Here is an 18,169-nt window from a genome sequence, read left to right as displayed (position 1 = left end):
TTTGAAACTTTAAACTTCCCGGCATGGTTCCGCTGCGTAGACGATACTTTTACTCTGTTTGAAGGTAATAAAGATGATTTAAATAAAGTTCTTTCAACAATGAATTCTATTGATCCTGCTATTCAGTTCACTTTTGAACTTGAGACTTGCAATTCTCTTCCGTTTCTCGACATTCGGGTCACACGTAACACATCCAACTTCAGTACTACAGTTTACCGTAAACCTTCATCGGTTTGCCTTCCACCACACTTTAAATCATGTCATCCGACTAAACAAAAGTTAGCTTCATTTTATTCCTATGTTTTCCGTGCTCTTCAAGTTTGCTCCTCCAAACTAGCCCTTGATGAAGAACTAAATTATTTAAAAGCAATAGCTATTGACAGGGGCTTTTCACCCAACATTATTAATCAAGCAGTTAAAAAATTCTCATCTCAACACACTAAAAGCCACACTCTTATTTTAGGAGATTATAAAAATTCTGTTGTCATTCCCTTCTTTCCATCAATTAGCTATAAAGTTGCACATATTTTGCAGAAATTTAACTTTCGGGTTGTTTACTCTCCCATCAATAAAATTCCAACTTCTATACTCAAGGACCCCATTCCGGATATGAATTCCTGGGGTATTTATAGGATTCCTTGCCAGTGCGGTTTAATTTACATTGGCCAAACTAAGAGAGCCTTAAAATTTCGCGTCAAAGAACATGAGGCATATGTTAGAAAAAAGGAAACACAGAAGTCTTCTGTTGCTCAACATTGTTGGTCCGAAAATCACACTTTCAATTTTTCTGCTGCCAAAATTATTCAAAAAACATCTTCCATTGGAGAACTGGATTTTCTAGAGGCATTTCACATTCATAAAAATCTTTCTGTTCTAGTTAACGATCCTAATTCCAATCCAAATTTGCCTTCGGCTTTTAGAGAAATTATGTTTTAGTTCTGGTTTCGCCAACAGATGGCGCCACTTGCTTATTCTTGTCCAGGCTTTCTTATCTTATCTAAACATTATTTCCTATCTTGTTCATTTGCGGTTTTGCAGCTGAAGATGATGGTTCGGTAAAACCATCGAAACTAGTCCTGTGAAAATTTTGTAAATTAACGCTGATTTTTGTTGTTTGACTTCTGAATTAGTTACAAACTTGTTTAAAAAAAAAAAAAAAAAAAAAACTTTCTTTTTTCTTAATTGGGAGGGGGGAACTATCAATTTTAACTCAATAAAATATTTTAGTTACAGATGATAGAAATTTAAGTGTTATATATGATTAAATATCATTTTTCAATAAATTTATATTGATGACTAATTTTCAACTTAGATTAACTCAACATACATATTCCCTCAGAGATATCTGCTGATATCTTGAAATACCATTCAGAAAAGAATTGGACTATTGCACAGTTAAAATCCTATTGTATAAATCTATGTTTCAGCTTAATAAAAAATTATAAACACTTTTGCAATAATATTTTAGACTTAATCAAACACAGAAAAAATGTATACATGTTGCACAGCATGCACAAAAGTGGAAAGGCACTACTAATTAACCAATAAATTAGAAGTAAATGACAAAGAAACTTTTAAACTAAAATTAATGCTTGTAGTTACAAACATGATGTACTTCAATGCTGTACTGCAGCAAAATTAACCAAGTTTCATGCCACCATACAGAAACAACTATTTTGATCTGAAACAACAGCCAAGCAGCAACAAATTTGAGACCAACTGGTTTCAGATGAAATGAATGCCAAATACCATCAATGTAAATTTCAAAAATATGAAATCTTTCCATTAACTTGCTATACTTAATTGTTATTTCTTAACAGAATCATTTTAAACACCCTAATAAGAATATAAGTAACTAGATATTTAATTAAAAGAAAACTAAATTATTTTGAAACTTAAGATCAAAGTATTTTTTAAATGGATCAACTATATCAGCAGATGTGCAAAAACAGTTAAATAACTTGTAGCAGTTGCTATCGTTTTCTCATGGCTGATAAGCTTCTTAAATTTGCCTTTGAATTTTTAGTTCATAATTATTTTTCCTTATTTACATCTGTTTGCATAACATTTTATTTCATTTTGCTTTCAGTACTAATTTAATTTTTCTACCATTATTTTTATACACAGTTTATACTATATATATATATATATATATATATATATATTCTGAGTTTAAAATAGCTTTAGGTATTTTCATATATTTTAACATTTAGATCTTCTAACTAGTTGTTATTCTTAATATTTTGTTATTATACTAATTTTTCAGTCACAGGCTGACAAGATATTTAGCTAACACATACTTTTATCCAACACAGACACTTAGATAACAAGACATTTAACCGTTAACATGCAGATGATAACACATACATTTAAACTAAAACATGCAACATCAGTAAAATTTTTCCATATTTATCAAACAACTATTTAATATTTCTATCACTTACAAAACTGTACAGATTTTCCACAAGTTTAACTTTCAAATCATTTTCACCTATCGATAAAATTTTTGTTCGATTCTTAAAGATCCCATGCAACCAGAGGGACGAGTGAACTCACAGATGATCACAAATATTTCCACCTGAAGTCTATTCTGTCTTTGCAAAGGAGGAATTTAATCTCTCTAATGCATTAAATAATGTGGAAGCATGGGATCAGTGATGGAAAACTTTAATTGGTCTTTCTCACATAAGAAATTTTATCAATAATTACAAAAATTCAAAAAGAACATTTTCATGTCAAAAGTGAAGCAGAGAAGGCTATTGGAGGAAAACTAGCTTAAAATAAAATAAAAGAGGATGAGCATAGAGAAACAATAATACAAAATATCAATTGTGATAGACAGAAACAACCTGCACTAAATTTTTTGCATGGAATTATGCATAATATTTCCTTAATGTATTTTATTATTTGTATATCAAGCCATGTATTACATTTCTTTTTAAATTATTTTATTAATTATAAACTATTATGATATACAATTTTTTTTATTTTAAAATATGTTCAATGATTTGTATACAATAGCATGTAATTTATATATCATCTGTGCTTTTTCTGCCATTAAATAAACAAAAAATGGGATACTTCTCCATACACCTACTTGTAGTGACACTGAAAATGGCCTCTGATCATGGACATCTTTTTGTTAAAATAGTTTTGTATATGAGAGCAGACCTGTTTTGGGCCACCCATGCTGGTGGCCACACATGTTATTAACCAAATGCATGTATTAGTTGAATGTCCTGTTGGTTAAGTGGTTATTAGTTAAAAAGAGACAAGCCCTATTTTTCTGGAGGTAAAAAGAAGATTTCAGCAGTGAGAAGAGCAAAATAATTTTATATGGAAAGCAAAGGGTGGAACAAAGAGAAATTGAATGTAGCAAGATCTTTTTTGGAAAATAGTATGAAATATGAGAAAACTAAACTACTATTAAAATTTTGAAAATGTTGGAAAGAACTAAATTGGAAAACTAATGTCATTAACTAAAAATGGAAAAAAGTATTCACTTGAAAGGGTTCAAAGAAATCAAGTTTATTAAATGAAGAAGCTCTGCAAATAATTTCTGTAGATACAGCATCAAGATTATGATTAAATATCCAATTGTGATTAGCCATAAAAAAGTTCTTTACTTTTCTTTTTGAACATATGATTCCTTATCCCTGAGAAGAAATTTCAATGCTTTTTCATTTTGGATGACATATGCCAAAACTATATTGACATGATATGCTGAAATTCCCGAAGAATTCAAATCAAAGGCAGAATCTTTAAGAATTAAGCAGGGAGCTAACTTAAGGTGAAAAATCACTTGAAAGATAAACTTGAGGAAAATCTGAGCAATTTTGTAATTGATAGAAAGGTGAAATAGTAGTCGGGTAAATATGAAGAAATTTTACTAAAAATTGTTGCAATCTAAATGCACACATCGTCAGCTACCTGCTGTTGGCTAAATGTCCTTTCACCTAAATGTGTAGGTCGGTTAAATGTCTTGTCCGCTAAATGTCCACATCAAATAAGTGCCCAAAACTAAAAATAAAATATCAGTTTAGTTTAGAAAAATGTTTCTGAAGCTAAGATATTTAAATGATGTGCAATTCTGTGCAAGTTGTCGCATAGTTTTTCTTAAATGGAATCACAAAATCTTACAAAATTTGTCTTCTAGAAAGCACTAGTGTTCTTCAGTAATAGCACATAGCCAACTTGTAATATTATTTGCATTAATAAAAAATAAAAAATATTTGTACTTTAATGAATGTTTTGAATGATTACCAAATTACAAATGTAAAGTAATAAAACTTCATGAGAATATTAATAACTTATTTTTAGATTTTGAAATCTTAGCAAATTACCTGTGTAAAATTTTTTTCAGCATACCAAACATAAAACAATTATCACAAAAGAATATATTTAAAAAGGGGGAGTCAACCTCAAAATATTCTAATTAATTTATTAACCAATCTTTTAATGCTAATTCCTCCCAAAAACAATTCAATACTACTTCAAAAATATATCTTCTGATTATGATTCAAAGCATATCATAAAATAAGAGAAAATGAAATTAATTTACAAATTTCTGTTCACAGGTCAACCAATTCTTCTATCTTAAGGTGAATAAATATTGAGAAAACACTCTATGAGTTATAAATACTTCATTAAAAAGAATAATCACTTGGAAATCTTCTTAGCTTACCTTTTGGGAAAATTTATGGATCTTTTTCAACCCTCATTTAAAAAAGATTCATTTAAAAAATTATCAACCATCATTTTTCCTTAAATGAACAAAATTCAAAAAGCACTTTGCAATTTACTTAGATATTTTAATATCTCAACAAACACCATTTAATGCTGCATCTTCACAACAAAAATTAACTTTAAAGTTCCATGCAACTTAAGTTGGTTTGTTAATCAATACTACACAATTATAAAACATACTGCTGAAAATTAAAACGAATTAATAGAAATTTATTGGCAATGCAAAAAACAACTGTATCAGATCTCAACCAGAAGAAATGATATGTACCTACATGCCCATTCAGGTATATGGAAAAAAAAAACTAGGTTGAATATGCTGGTCACATCATCTGAAGGAACCAAAATTGTTTAAAACTCAAATTCAATTAATCATATCATAATATTCATATATATATGCACATATATAAACACAATTTTTTTACATATATATATATTTATATAATATATGCATACAGAGAAAGTTGTACACTTAAATACATAAAAATATAATTCAGCTAATATTAATACTTACTTCACTAGCAACTGGATATGAAGCAACAGAAATACTGGGTGAAGTTTCGATATTTGCTAATAATGATAACCTCTGGTAAAGCTCTTCTGAGAGAAATGGCATAACAGGAGAAATGACTTTTAAAAATGTCTCAATACATGTTAACATCACACGACATACAAAATAACGTTGTGCATTGTCTGTTAGTAAAACACTTTTTACATATTCCTGAAAGAAGCAAATATTTTTAAAATTGTGTAATCAAATTATCACAGCACAGAAGTTATATAATTATTAATTTTTATGTTTTAATTATTAATTTTTAATGTTTTAATAATGTTATGTTAATAATTTAAGTAATAATAACAACAAATAAATAAATGAATAAAATCTTCAACTGCTGATTCAAACAAACAAAAATCTATAATATTTAAGGATGTTTAAATCAACTTAGACTCACTTAAAAAAAATTAAGCACATAAGTTTCATCTCATCAATCTAGTCTCTCTTTTAGAGAATGAAGATGAAAATCTGTCTCAATGCTTAATTTTTTTTTTTTTTTTTTTAAATTCAGATGGATCAAGTAGGAGAGTATACAAATATGCACTGAACTCTAAATTATCCATGTTTGACTAATACATGGATATTTGGAAAAGGATAATGTAAAAATAATCCCATAAAATCATAATTAATGGATATGTATCCTAAAAACTAATTTTCAAAGGTTTTTAATGAACAACATTGTTTAAAATATGCTTTAATTAAAATACTAGTAACATTTATGCAGATCTTCAGTGTTTTTTCACAAAAAAAATTGCTCTACTAATTTTTTTCTTTTTAAGCTTAAATAGCATTCTTTCAGATAATACACAAAACAGTGCAAAAAGTTCTGATATCACAAAACGAGAATTCAGCATGTTCGCCTAAATAGTTTAACAGCTCATCTACATACTAGAAAGCCTTATCATGGCTATCTTTATCATTTCAACTCTTTGTGCACTTCTACCGATTTCTTTGATGTCACTGCAACAACACTACCTTGGTGTGATGAAATTACTTTTCCCTTTCTTCATCCAGATATCCATGCTTTTTTAACCAACAATTCAAAACCTTTGACACTAGAAATAGTTTCAGTGGTGCTTAATGCTGTTGTTCCATTGACAAATGTTTTAGTCTTATAGGAAACAGTTTTTTCCCATGCATAATATATTATTAAATTCTTAACTTCACACTAAACATTAACAATGAGCTTCACTGAATCAAAGTGACTTATTTTCCTCTTCTTCAAGTACTTCACAAAGAACACTGTTAAGAAACCATAATAATAATAATAATCTTCAAAATAGATAATTAGGATTCTGGTGTACAATAAGCACACTTACCCTTTAATACTGTATTTTCCAAGAATTTAATAACTGCACATAGATGTTTTTATATATTGATCATCAGAGTTTTTTTTACTTAATGTTAACATGAAAAATACTGAAATCTTTTGGGTTACAAAATATGCATATCTATCTTCAATCTTGAGAAAGATTTTTTCCGTTAAGAGACGATAATAATCTTTCCCTTCCCTCAATGTATACCAGTGATCATACATAAAATCTGTATTTTAAACTCTGCTTTGATAGTTGATCCACAACTGCTGCAAAGAATTTTCTAAAAACTTTATCAGATAGCTGAAAACTAACAAAACTTTCACTGAAGTATAAAAATAAATATTACTATTATCTTATAAAAATAAAAGGGGTGGCTACTTAAAACGCAAACTTAAATTTCAAAACTCTATTTAAGAGTTTAAAAAAGAAAAAAAAAAAAAAAGAATTGGTCATTTCCCAATGGAACAGGAAATACTGAAATACTATGACTCAAAGAATATGCATAACTAACTTTAACACTAATCAAGATGTTTTAAATCCCCTTTTTTAATAAAAAAACAATAATAATCTTTTCTTCTCCTCCTATCTGTACACTATCGATTAAATTTAAAATTCATACTTTTAATCTTGTTATAAAGAAAAATCACAAGGTGAAGATTTCTAGGAATAAAAGAAATGCAAAACATCAAATTTTAATTTCTACAGTAAAAAAAAAAAAAAAAAAAAAAAAAAAAAAAAAAAATCATAAAGTCTCTACTACATTAAAAAAAAAAAACTAACTATCAACATTTATAAATAGTTTTAGGAGTAATAGGCTATCGAAGATCTGATAAACTAGTAACATTATCATGCTAAATAGTGTTTTCAAGGTAGAACCCAAAACAGTTTCATATCTAATGAAAAAGATGGTTACACCACAGAAAGCAGATAACAAATCACTCTGTTGTTTGTGTTTCTCTATTGCAATAATTGTTGCGTTAACCAGCGGTTTTCAACAAGATTATTAATACCCAAGTTAGGTGGTGTTGACGAGATCTAAAGTGGTGTTTTTGGTCCAAGGCAAATTAAGTACATTGAGGACTAACTGCCCCCCCCCAGATAATACTCACAATAGCATGCTGAAAAGTTTGATTAATAGTAAAAATCGTCGAACACATGTTTTAACAAATACTTTTAACCCTTACAAAGCTAAACCCCTCTTGAAATACTGAAATGCTCTAAATTTCATTTGAGATGCACAATGTCTTCTTCCCCTCACCACTAATGAACAAAGAGGTTTGGATGTTTCAAATGAGATTGCTTCCAGTTGCATTCTATCGCATATTTTAGGGGGACAGTGGAAAATAGATCATTGGAATCTTGGCCGTTCAGGCACCTATTGTTGGTTATTTAATACCTTTCTGACTACAAGTCACAGCACGGTTAGTGCACCACATGGAGCACCAGAGTGTGTGTACATTCCAGCTCAATCAACAAACCTAATATTTACAGGTTTGCACAGGCCAATAGTATTAATAGTGGAACAGTTGATACTATTGGCCTGTGCAGTACTATTGGCCTTGTGCAGTTTAAGATTGATGATGACAAATATGGCACCAAATATCGAAAATTAGTGTCTTTATATCAAGCACAGGTCTCATTAATAACATGATGGGTCCCCCCACCCAATAATGTATATTTCTTAATCAAAAATTGAGCAATACACTGATTTGTTAATATTTTAACAAAGTAATATTTTACAAATTATCCTTGTTTTTCAATATATAATATAATATACTTCACCCAAAAGGGTGCCAAAGAATCACTGTTTGAAAAAGTGGACAAAGACCCAAAAGAGTTTGAAAACAGTAGTTACATTATTAATTTAAAAAATAAAAGTCTTTCTTTTTTTTTCCAAAAAGAGGGTAGTAGGCAAAAAAGACTGAGAACCTATGTATTAAACACTGAATTCCAATTCTGATATGCAGTAGAGCAACATCAAATGTAATTTTGGAAGAATATAGAAGGATTTCATTCATATCTCAGCATATATATCACCACAATTTTATAATTTTGCATTGATAATCCTACTGAAGACTGAATATTAAGTTGAATATAAGATTGATCATACAGCTTGCATTTCCCTCCAAAAAAAATCCTTTTTTAATTTTGCAGAAAACTATAGAACATATGTTTATTTCATATGCATCATTTTTGCATAAATTGGCAGTAAAATAAAACATACATTGCAAATTTATCAAACATTTCACAACAAATCGTTATCTATTTCATTTTCTCAAAAAGACCATTTCCTGTTTTATACTAATTTAATAAATAAAAGCCTTTTTTAAAAACTCTTTCATTGTATGCCACAAATTAGTAGGAGCCTTAGCATACTTATTAATTCACAGGGTCTTAATGCAACCACCTGGTTACTTCTGTATCAAAATATTTCATTCCTGAAACACAATCTTTTACAGAGAATATTATCATTTCTTAAATAACAGTCTGATGCCCCAACAAAAGAATGTGAGGAATTTTTAAGGAAGCAAAATTCCTCTCTTTTATGTTCAAATTTGCATAAAATCAGTTTTGATATAACAAAAGATAGTCAAGTAAGGGTTAAGACACATAGGAAAAATTTTTTACACACCTTATATCATTCATACCTTATATCATTACCCAGGGCAATTTGCTTAATAACATGTAGCATTGGCCATAAATCCCACAGTATATGGGGGAAAGTGCCGTTTAATGGCCAGGAACTCAAAAATAAGGCATTTACACAATATTAGCTGGATACTCGATACTTTGTTACATCAACAGCCAGAATCTCATAATGATACTGTACTTGCAAGATAGGCAGACATTCACGCAAACATATATACTTTACTCAAATCTGAAGATATCTGAAGCATCTTAAGATAGGATCTGAGTCTAGATCCCTCATAACAGAAGCAGCCCAATTAATGATCATACTGATAGGCTGAATAAGAAAATAGTTGTACAATGTATAAATACTTCAACTTTCAGCATAATGCTGCAAGCCAATTATTTTTAAAGAGAAAATAATTCCCTCCTACCATAGGCCAGTTTGAAGATCTTAGATCCAATCGTTATCTTTCAGATGAATTTAAAACTTGCACTTCAATTATGATCATTTCATACATTCAGAAAAAAAAAAAAAAAAAAAAAAAAAAAAAAAAAAAAGACATTTCCCATAAAAAAATTTTCTGATCTCATCAAATTAAAATACAGCTATTATGAAAAACTGACTTACAAGATATATATCACAAAAGTTTTTAACCCAAAACTGTCTTATTGCAGCAGCTACTAAATGAAAATTGAATTCTTCTAGATGTGTGTTGCTCACTGCCACAAGGCCAGCTAATCGACTGAGTATCCATCGATCAACGCTTTCCCTTTCCAGATTTAAAACCTATTAAAATAAAGTATTGTAATTAAAAAATATACTAAAATAGTATAAATTATATACTAAAATATATATAGTAAAATATAGTATATATAAATATATACTATATTAAAATTACTATAAAATATAGTATTATATATATTATTATACTACATTTTATTAAATACTATATTTTATTACTATAAAATATAGTATTATATATATATAATATACTAAAATATATTTTATACTAAAATAGTATAAAAGTATATTAAAAAATATACTAAAATAGTATATATACTAAAATATTTATTGTCCTAAAACAAGATACAAGACAAGAAAATGAAGGAAAATTTGTTGTAACAATAAAATGTTCTTTAATGTTCTTTAATTTCTGTAACAATTAAAATCACAAATTTCTTGATTTTTGCTTATAAGCTTTAACAATTTTTGCATATCATCATAAAAATTTTGCTTATCGTAAGCTAACACAATTTAATTTGTTAGATATTTACCTCAAAACATACAGAAAAATAAGTAACACAATAACAATTTACACTATATTATTTTGACTACTTACTTCCTCAGAAGTAAGAGGAGTAAGAGAACCCACTGGATAATTTTCAATAGATTTTCTGAAGAACCTGAAGCCTTGCCAAATTTTATTACAAAAATGTCGACATGTTCGCACAGCTTTCACATCAATACTGATTTGTTGATCTATATTAAAGATTACAAAATAATTGCAAATGCAAATTAATTGAATATGCTCCAAATTTAAATAACCGATCAAATAAAACATATTTTTCAGATACAACTGAGGAAAACTGTAATTAAAAATTTGACGATATCATAAACACTTTGAATAATTATTTAAAATAATTATACTTATTTCTTTATAAGTTATTATGAACAGGATTCCTATCAAATATGATTTGCATCCATACAGAAACTGGAAATACATACAACTTTTCCTTGCAAGTAATTTCAAAGTACTAAACTTCATTCTCTGATTACTATATTTAAATTTCTTTTGTATAATATACTGACTTTGTATCATTTTGTTGCACATGAAGAAGAATATATAAGAGCTTTTGTTAAAATAATTAAAAGTTTTATATATTGCAGTTATAGCAAATTTATTTTATACATTTAATCTTGCCTAATCATTATGCTGTAATCAAGATCACTGCAACATGCTATAATCGTAACTCTACTTTTAAATAAGCCACAAATTATCTCAAGAATGGTTCCTTTTTATTTAGAAAAGTTCCGCAAAATAACTGATCAAAACTGGAAGCTACACAACATATGACCACATCACTTTTCCATAAGAAATAATATAACTCCCTCAATCTTGCCTTAACCCTCTGAGCAGCCTCATGACTGGATTAAGACAGACATGCCACTCAAGGAGTTAAGGACCCTCCTTTTTCCCAGTCTTCGTGATGACCACAATCCTAATCAAATACTGCTTCAAAACTTTTGTCTAACTTTATTTATATCATAACTGACCCAGATTATCTTTACTTAACTGTATTGCTATATTAGTTTCATTATTATTATTATTGCAGAAACAATGTGTAATAAAATACTCTTACCTTGTACCACAGTTATCTGTGAGTAACACAGTAAATGATTCAGTCTCCCTCCTGAATGATGTGATTCTAAGCATGATATTCATAATATTGTGATCAGTATGAAATTTTAAAGCTGTGACCTTTCTCATTTGACGTTATCTAGCAAAATCTGATACATGACCTTCTGCCATATTCTATCTCTGTATAAAGTTAATGGCAATCAGTACTTATCATCTTGTCAGTAAACTGAGAAATCCGTCATCTGAAGGTACGAAAATTTAGCATATAGCTCAGGACAATTCAATAATGCATGAAATGAAAGAATAGCTTATTTTGCATACTGAGTTACACATAAATAAACTAGCAAAATTTTAATTGTTCTATTTCAATCAGAAGTTAGACTAAACACTATCAGTGGACTTCACAATAAATATGTGCCAGAAATTGAAAGCAAACTCAAAAGGTCAAATCTATGTATTGGTAGAATTTGTTTGAAACACCAACCAGGAGACTGTCAAAAACATTTTCATTTTTTATAATCACATCTCTAGACTTCTGAAAAGCTAGCTTAAGAAAGAATAAGAAAGAATTACATTTTTAAACACCTTCACTCAGAACATAAATATGAGATTTAAATTTTAATTATTTATTTTAATTGTGTATTATAACTATTCATATTTAATTTTTTCCATGTATTAATAGTAGGACTTTTTTAACTAAAAACTAATAAATCAGTTCAAGAAAAGTAATTTTTTCCTCCCAGTGGCTGGACACTTGCTCTACAATCATTGGTCAGGACTAGTCAAAGGCATTAGTCATAAATGACCAACTGTCTCATCACTGAGAACAATGCCAGGGTGCTCAACAAGTGGTGAACTGATATTGATACCAATTTTTGTACATATATGGATCATTTTAACAAAATTATATGTAAAATTGTAGCCTATTTTAATATAATGTAACATGAAAATCTCAGCAGGGGTGAGCATCAACTGGTGGATTTTGGGGTGACCGCCTTTACTAAGACCTAAGACACGCATACTAAAGGAAGGATATTTATGGAACACCAATGCTAGCTAGACTAGAGAATTGGCTTTTCACAATCGATGTGACTATGTTTACTTAAGCAAATGATTCAACGAATGTGTAGATGACACATGTACCTTCATTAAAGCACATGATGATGTTTAAATACATACATTGGTTACAGATTCATTGATTCACATGTGTTCGCTGCCCGCTGCATTGAATACGTCCACACTCCATGGTCTAGCAGTCGCTAAAGTTCCTTAAACATTCAACTTGACAATTTTGTGTTACTTGTGTTTTTGTAGTAAAAATAGTAATCTGTCATATTTTAAAAGAGGGATACAATGTTGAAAACATGTGTTAAGAAAAGAAAAACATACAATTTTAATACAGAATGGAAAGAACAGTTTTTCTTCACAATGCTCAATGCAAAATGTGTGTGCTATATATGTCATGCAAGTGTGGCACTTCCAAAAAAAGAAAACGTTCAAAGACATTTCAAAACCAATCACGGAAGTTTTGATACAGATTTTCCGTTAAAAAGTGAATGACGGAAAAGTTAAAAGAATTTAAATCATAATTAATTAGACAACAATCATATTTTATTTAACCCAATATTACATCTAAGGCTGCAACAGCTGCATTTTTTCGTATGAGTCATGTGTTAGCAAACTATAAGGAACCTTTTGCAGATGGAGAAATGATAAAAAGTTTTCTGGAATCCAGCGATTTATTATTTGATTCATTCAAGAACAAAAATGAATTTATTTCAGCAATTAAAAACGTACAACTTTCGCCTAGAACTGTCATGCGCAGAATAGAAATAGTGAATTCTGATCTGGCTGATCAGCTAACCGAAGATATTACTAACTGAATTTGCTTTTCTTTGCAGTTTAACGAATCTATGGACATGGTTGATATTCTCAACTTAGCATTTTTATAAAAATGGTTTTTTAGGATATGAGTGTAAAAGATGCATTATTAATAATATTACTTTTAAAGAAGAAAACATGAGGTGAAGACTTTTACTGCACCTTCAAAAATTACATAGAGAAGAAAACAATTCCAGTTTATAAAGATGTACCGATGACAACTGATAGGTCCCCATCAGTGACCAGCGCAGTCAATAGATTTTTGGCTATGTGTATCAGAGACATATTTCATTTACTTTTGTAGCATTGCATTATTCACCAACAGGCCCTCTGGTGTAAAATTGTAAATTTTCGTCATGTTATGGGAATCTGCATAAAAATTGTGAACTCAAATCGAGGAAGAAGACTTCAGCAAAGACTGTTTCGGGCTCAACCAAAAAAAACACGAATCTGATTACGAGGAATTGTTATATCATGCAGATGTCCATTGATTAAGCTGGAGTATATTTTTACAAAAATTCAGGGGCCTAATACAAGAGGTAAAAGATTTTTAGAATCAAATGATAAAGTGTACATTGAATTCATTCATGACGTTTGGTTGATGGATTTAGTTTTTGTTACTGATATAACAATCCATATTAATGAATTGAACTTACAATTGCAAGGAAAAAAATCAAACAATAGTAGAATTGATAGGATTTGTTAATACTTTCAAAAATAAGTTAAAGCTAATATCTTCCCAGTTGATGAAGCATGAACAAAAAATTTCATTCTGACGAGTTGTTTAAAAACAGAGGTACATTAAACAAAGAGAAATGGGTATTATGATGAAATAAAACTTCACTCCGAATTTGAGAGATGTTTTCAAGAATTGAAAAATCTAGACTAGATCTAATTGTTAATAGAGAATCTAGACTAGAACTAATTGTTACATTCCTGTGTTACCCATTTGGCAATTTTGATTTAGAAGAAGTAACTGAAAATATAAATTATACGTTCCCTTTATCTCTGGAGGAAAACGAAGTTTTTCTCCTTCAGAACGACATAACTTTAAAAGCATGTAGTTCAGAATCTAAGAATAACTTTTTAAATCTAATGAACGAAGTAAAGAATCCTAATTTAAAAAGAGTTGCATTTCATTTAACATCGTTCTTTGACTCTAACTATCTGTGAAAATCTGCATTTTGAATGATAAATATAATTAAGACAACATATTGTTGCCGTCTCACAAACAACCATTTAGAATCCAGTGCAAGATTACCAGTTAGTATTTATATACCGAGATATTTAACATTGGTGGACAGTATGCAGACTAAGTCTTCTACTAACTATAACTACAAGAACTATAGATGAAAATGATTTACTTTTTTAATGTCTTTTGAATTATTTGATAGGAAATGCATCATTTGAAATTATTATGTTTAAGGCTTGCCTTAAATGTGGTTTTAAAAGAGTAAGTTTTTTTAGGTACAGAAGTACATATTCCATATTTATTATTAAAGTTATAATAAACACTTATTAAGTAATAAGTACTTATTAAGTTATAATATTTATTATTAAGTTATAATAAATACTGTAGACATTTTTTTAGCTCACTACACCTATGCCACTGGGCAAAACGCAATACCTTGAAAAAATTAGAAGCCCATACCCTGGAAAAGTCTGCCAACCACTGATCTAGGAGGAGGAAGCACTGCTGGAAAAATACGAATACAGAGGAAAGTCTATTTAATATTGAGTAAATGGCTACCTCACTAAACTGCCAAGCTGAGGTATCAGCAAGATGGCAACAGTTTTGAAGACTAGATTTTGTTGCCAAATTTAGCGAGAAATCGCCAAACATGCCGCCCATATGGCAACATTTTGGTTCAGTAACTGTAGCTTTGTAATAGGGATTGTAACTGAATAAATATAATTGATCACTATATTAGCTTATGAACCCATAATATTATACCCACAAGAAAAGGATAAAGTAACTACAAGCATTTCTGCTTTCTCTGCTATTTGAGTTTGTGCCCAAGGCTATGACAGTCATCTTCCTTATTATATACTAAATTCAGTTATATAAAAATGTTAGAAGTCCTTTAGGCATCTGAATTGAATTTTTATAAAAACTTACGCTGAACATCATGTGAGAGCAATGAAAGACGAAGGCCATCAGTTCCACATTCTGGTATACCCTGAGGGAAATTTTTTCGATAACCACATATTATGCTTTTCATTTCCTCTGGAGATAAACTAACTTGATCTTCTTTAGCCCGTTTCAACATATCCTGCATAATTTTAAATTAAAATGCAGTTTTTTATACAGTTTTATTGAATAACTAAGAAATTATAGTAGTGGTGTTTTAATACACAAAAAGGTAATTTTTAATTAAGATAAAATTTCTTCAATATTTTGAAGACACAGCTTCATAATATAAATATATTATTTTGAAGTTAGTATAAAAATATCAACTTCAAAATAATGTATAAATTTTAATTAAAATACAACTTTAAGATTAAAATATAATACTTCAAAAAATATTCAATAAGACACTTATTTAAAAAAACAAACAATTTAACTTCAAAATGTATTCAGTTTTGAAAGCACATATAACTTCAAAATATAATCAATTTTGAAACCAGGTATAAGTTCAAAATACTTTTGATTAAGATACAAATTTCAAAAATAACAATTTTTAATTCAGATGCAACTTTAAATAATAATTTAAGATAGAATTTCAAAATAATTAATTAAGACACAAAATATTCACCTTTTTAAATAAATGTATAAATTTTATTAAATACTCATGAAGTACTCTAAATATCAGTATAAAAAAGATCAAATAAATATATATCAAATTTATTACCATTTGATGCAAATGCATTCAGTTCGCCTTCTTAACTTCTCAGATGTTAAAATATAATATTGGTTTTAACCAATTAATTTAACTATCAAAATCTTATTATGCTCAATTATCACCACCACATCTAACTGTTTGGCTATAACTCAACCACTTATGAGAAAGTTCATTCAATGACTCATAGAACTACAAAAGCTACAGGTTACAAAATTTATCCACCATTATTTGCTGAAAACTAAATCAAATCAAATATAAATTTGAGTTTAACACAAAAATAACTAGCATTATAAAATCTATCTATTATTAACTAACTCTGAACAACTCAGTCTTACTTATAATAAACTTAACATTAGACAAAGAAAACTTATGTATTGCTTCCTTTCATCAAAAGACTAGAAAAATATTGTAATATAATCATAAGTAAACACTTAAAAATATTTGTTGTAAATGTAAGATTACAAAATAATATCTACATCTGCTTTTAAATTTTGATTAATTTATCTTCTGGAGAATATGGAAAAATAGAAATAATAAAAAAGAATTAAGATAAAAACAAATATGTTCCTTTAAAGCAGGGTTTCTTAAACTTTTTTGAGTCATGATCCCCTTTTATCACTGAGATTTTTTCACGATCCCCAGGACCTCATAATATTTACAAAACTTTTGTATTGCGCAAATCCGACACGTGCGTGAGTGAAACTGTCAATTTTTTCACTTGTACTGTAATATACTATTGCAGTTTTAGGTCATCAACTTTAATTTCTAATTTTAAGACATAGAACAATGTGAAATTTTTAAATAAGTAACAGATGAAATGGCAGCGTCATGTGCGAAGCAAGGAAAATGAACGTTTATATTATAAAAAGAATGCATCAAAACGTATTCGATTTTTTTTTCTTTGCCTGTATTGTCGTATCTTTATCTATTTTCAGATACATTGTGTAAAAATATTTGGTAATTGTAAAATTATTATATTAAGTTTAAGAAATATCAAAATTGCTAAAATTTTTGGCGACCCCCCTGACAACAGACTATGATAAAAAATTTCTTTCAATCATTACAGGACATAACTTTTGAAGTACTATTAAGTACTATATTTAACTTCAGAAAATTAGGTGTCTGTAAGTTCATTTTTTAGTTTATTTTTCCTACTTTATTAAAAAAAATCATTATTAGGTGATGATGTGGTTGCACAGATTGACAATTAATGGGCTTTTTCTTAACGCCTTCCCATTATCTGATGTTCTGCCATTTATGTTGGATAAGCGAGACTACTGTACCTCAAAATAGATGAATATTTACCACTGAAAAGAAACTTCAGAAAAACATTTATGCATTTAATCAGTTGATGTATACAATTTTCAGTGCAATAGAGATATGCAAGCAAACCTCTAAAGATATGCCTTTTATCACATCTAATGGATCAAGAGTATTTCCTAATGACTTGGTCATTTTTGTTCCATGTGAATCACAAACCATTCCATGTAAAAGTACCTGAGAAAAGATTACAGAATTTTATTATTATTATTATTATTATTATTATTATTATAGTCTTTATGATATAATCAATAAATTCTTAATATCATAATTTACACAACAATTTGCTTATTAAATAAAAAAAAACATTATGCTAACATTATGTTACCAGAAAATACAAAACACCTAACTCAGTTTACATACAAAGTTACTTAAATTATAGGAGCTGCCATGGGTACAAATTCCATAAGTTATAACCAACAAAGAAATATGAATATTTCTAAACTTGTATTCACTAAATAACTAAATAGCCATGTTAATTATCTCTTGACATCCTTTTCTTGAACTGTCTTGAATTGT

At 28.7% G+C, this 18,169-nt stretch overlaps 1 protein-coding gene across 1 annotated transcript in view; it reads right to left on the bottom strand.

The window, feature by feature from the left end:
- Nucleotides 1-18,169, bottom strand: part of LOC118190118 (valine--tRNA ligase-like) — a 118,431-nt gene that overhangs the window by 6,986 nt on the left and 93,276 nt on the right. The window contains exons 17-21 of the mRNA XM_085822020.1: nt 17,723-17,827; nt 15,607-15,760; nt 10,587-10,726; nt 9,875-10,033; nt 5,258-5,464 (exon numbers count right to left, since the gene is read on the bottom strand). Coding sequence (XP_085678146.1) covers nt 5,258-5,464; nt 9,875-10,033; nt 10,587-10,726; nt 15,607-15,760; nt 17,723-17,827 — 765 coding nt within the window. The remainder of the gene's footprint in view (nt 1-5,257; nt 5,465-9,874; nt 10,034-10,586; nt 10,727-15,606; nt 15,761-17,722; nt 17,828-18,169) is intronic.

This window comes from Stegodyphus dumicola, chromosome 8 (assembly GCF_044657685.1).
Source record: "Stegodyphus dumicola isolate Sdum_Otavi_A_Nest chromosome 8, ASM4465768v1".
In the NCBI taxonomy this organism is placed as follows: domain Eukaryota; kingdom Metazoa; phylum Arthropoda; class Arachnida; order Araneae; family Eresidae; genus Stegodyphus; species Stegodyphus dumicola.
This window is presented reverse-complemented; position numbering and strand designations above follow the sequence as displayed.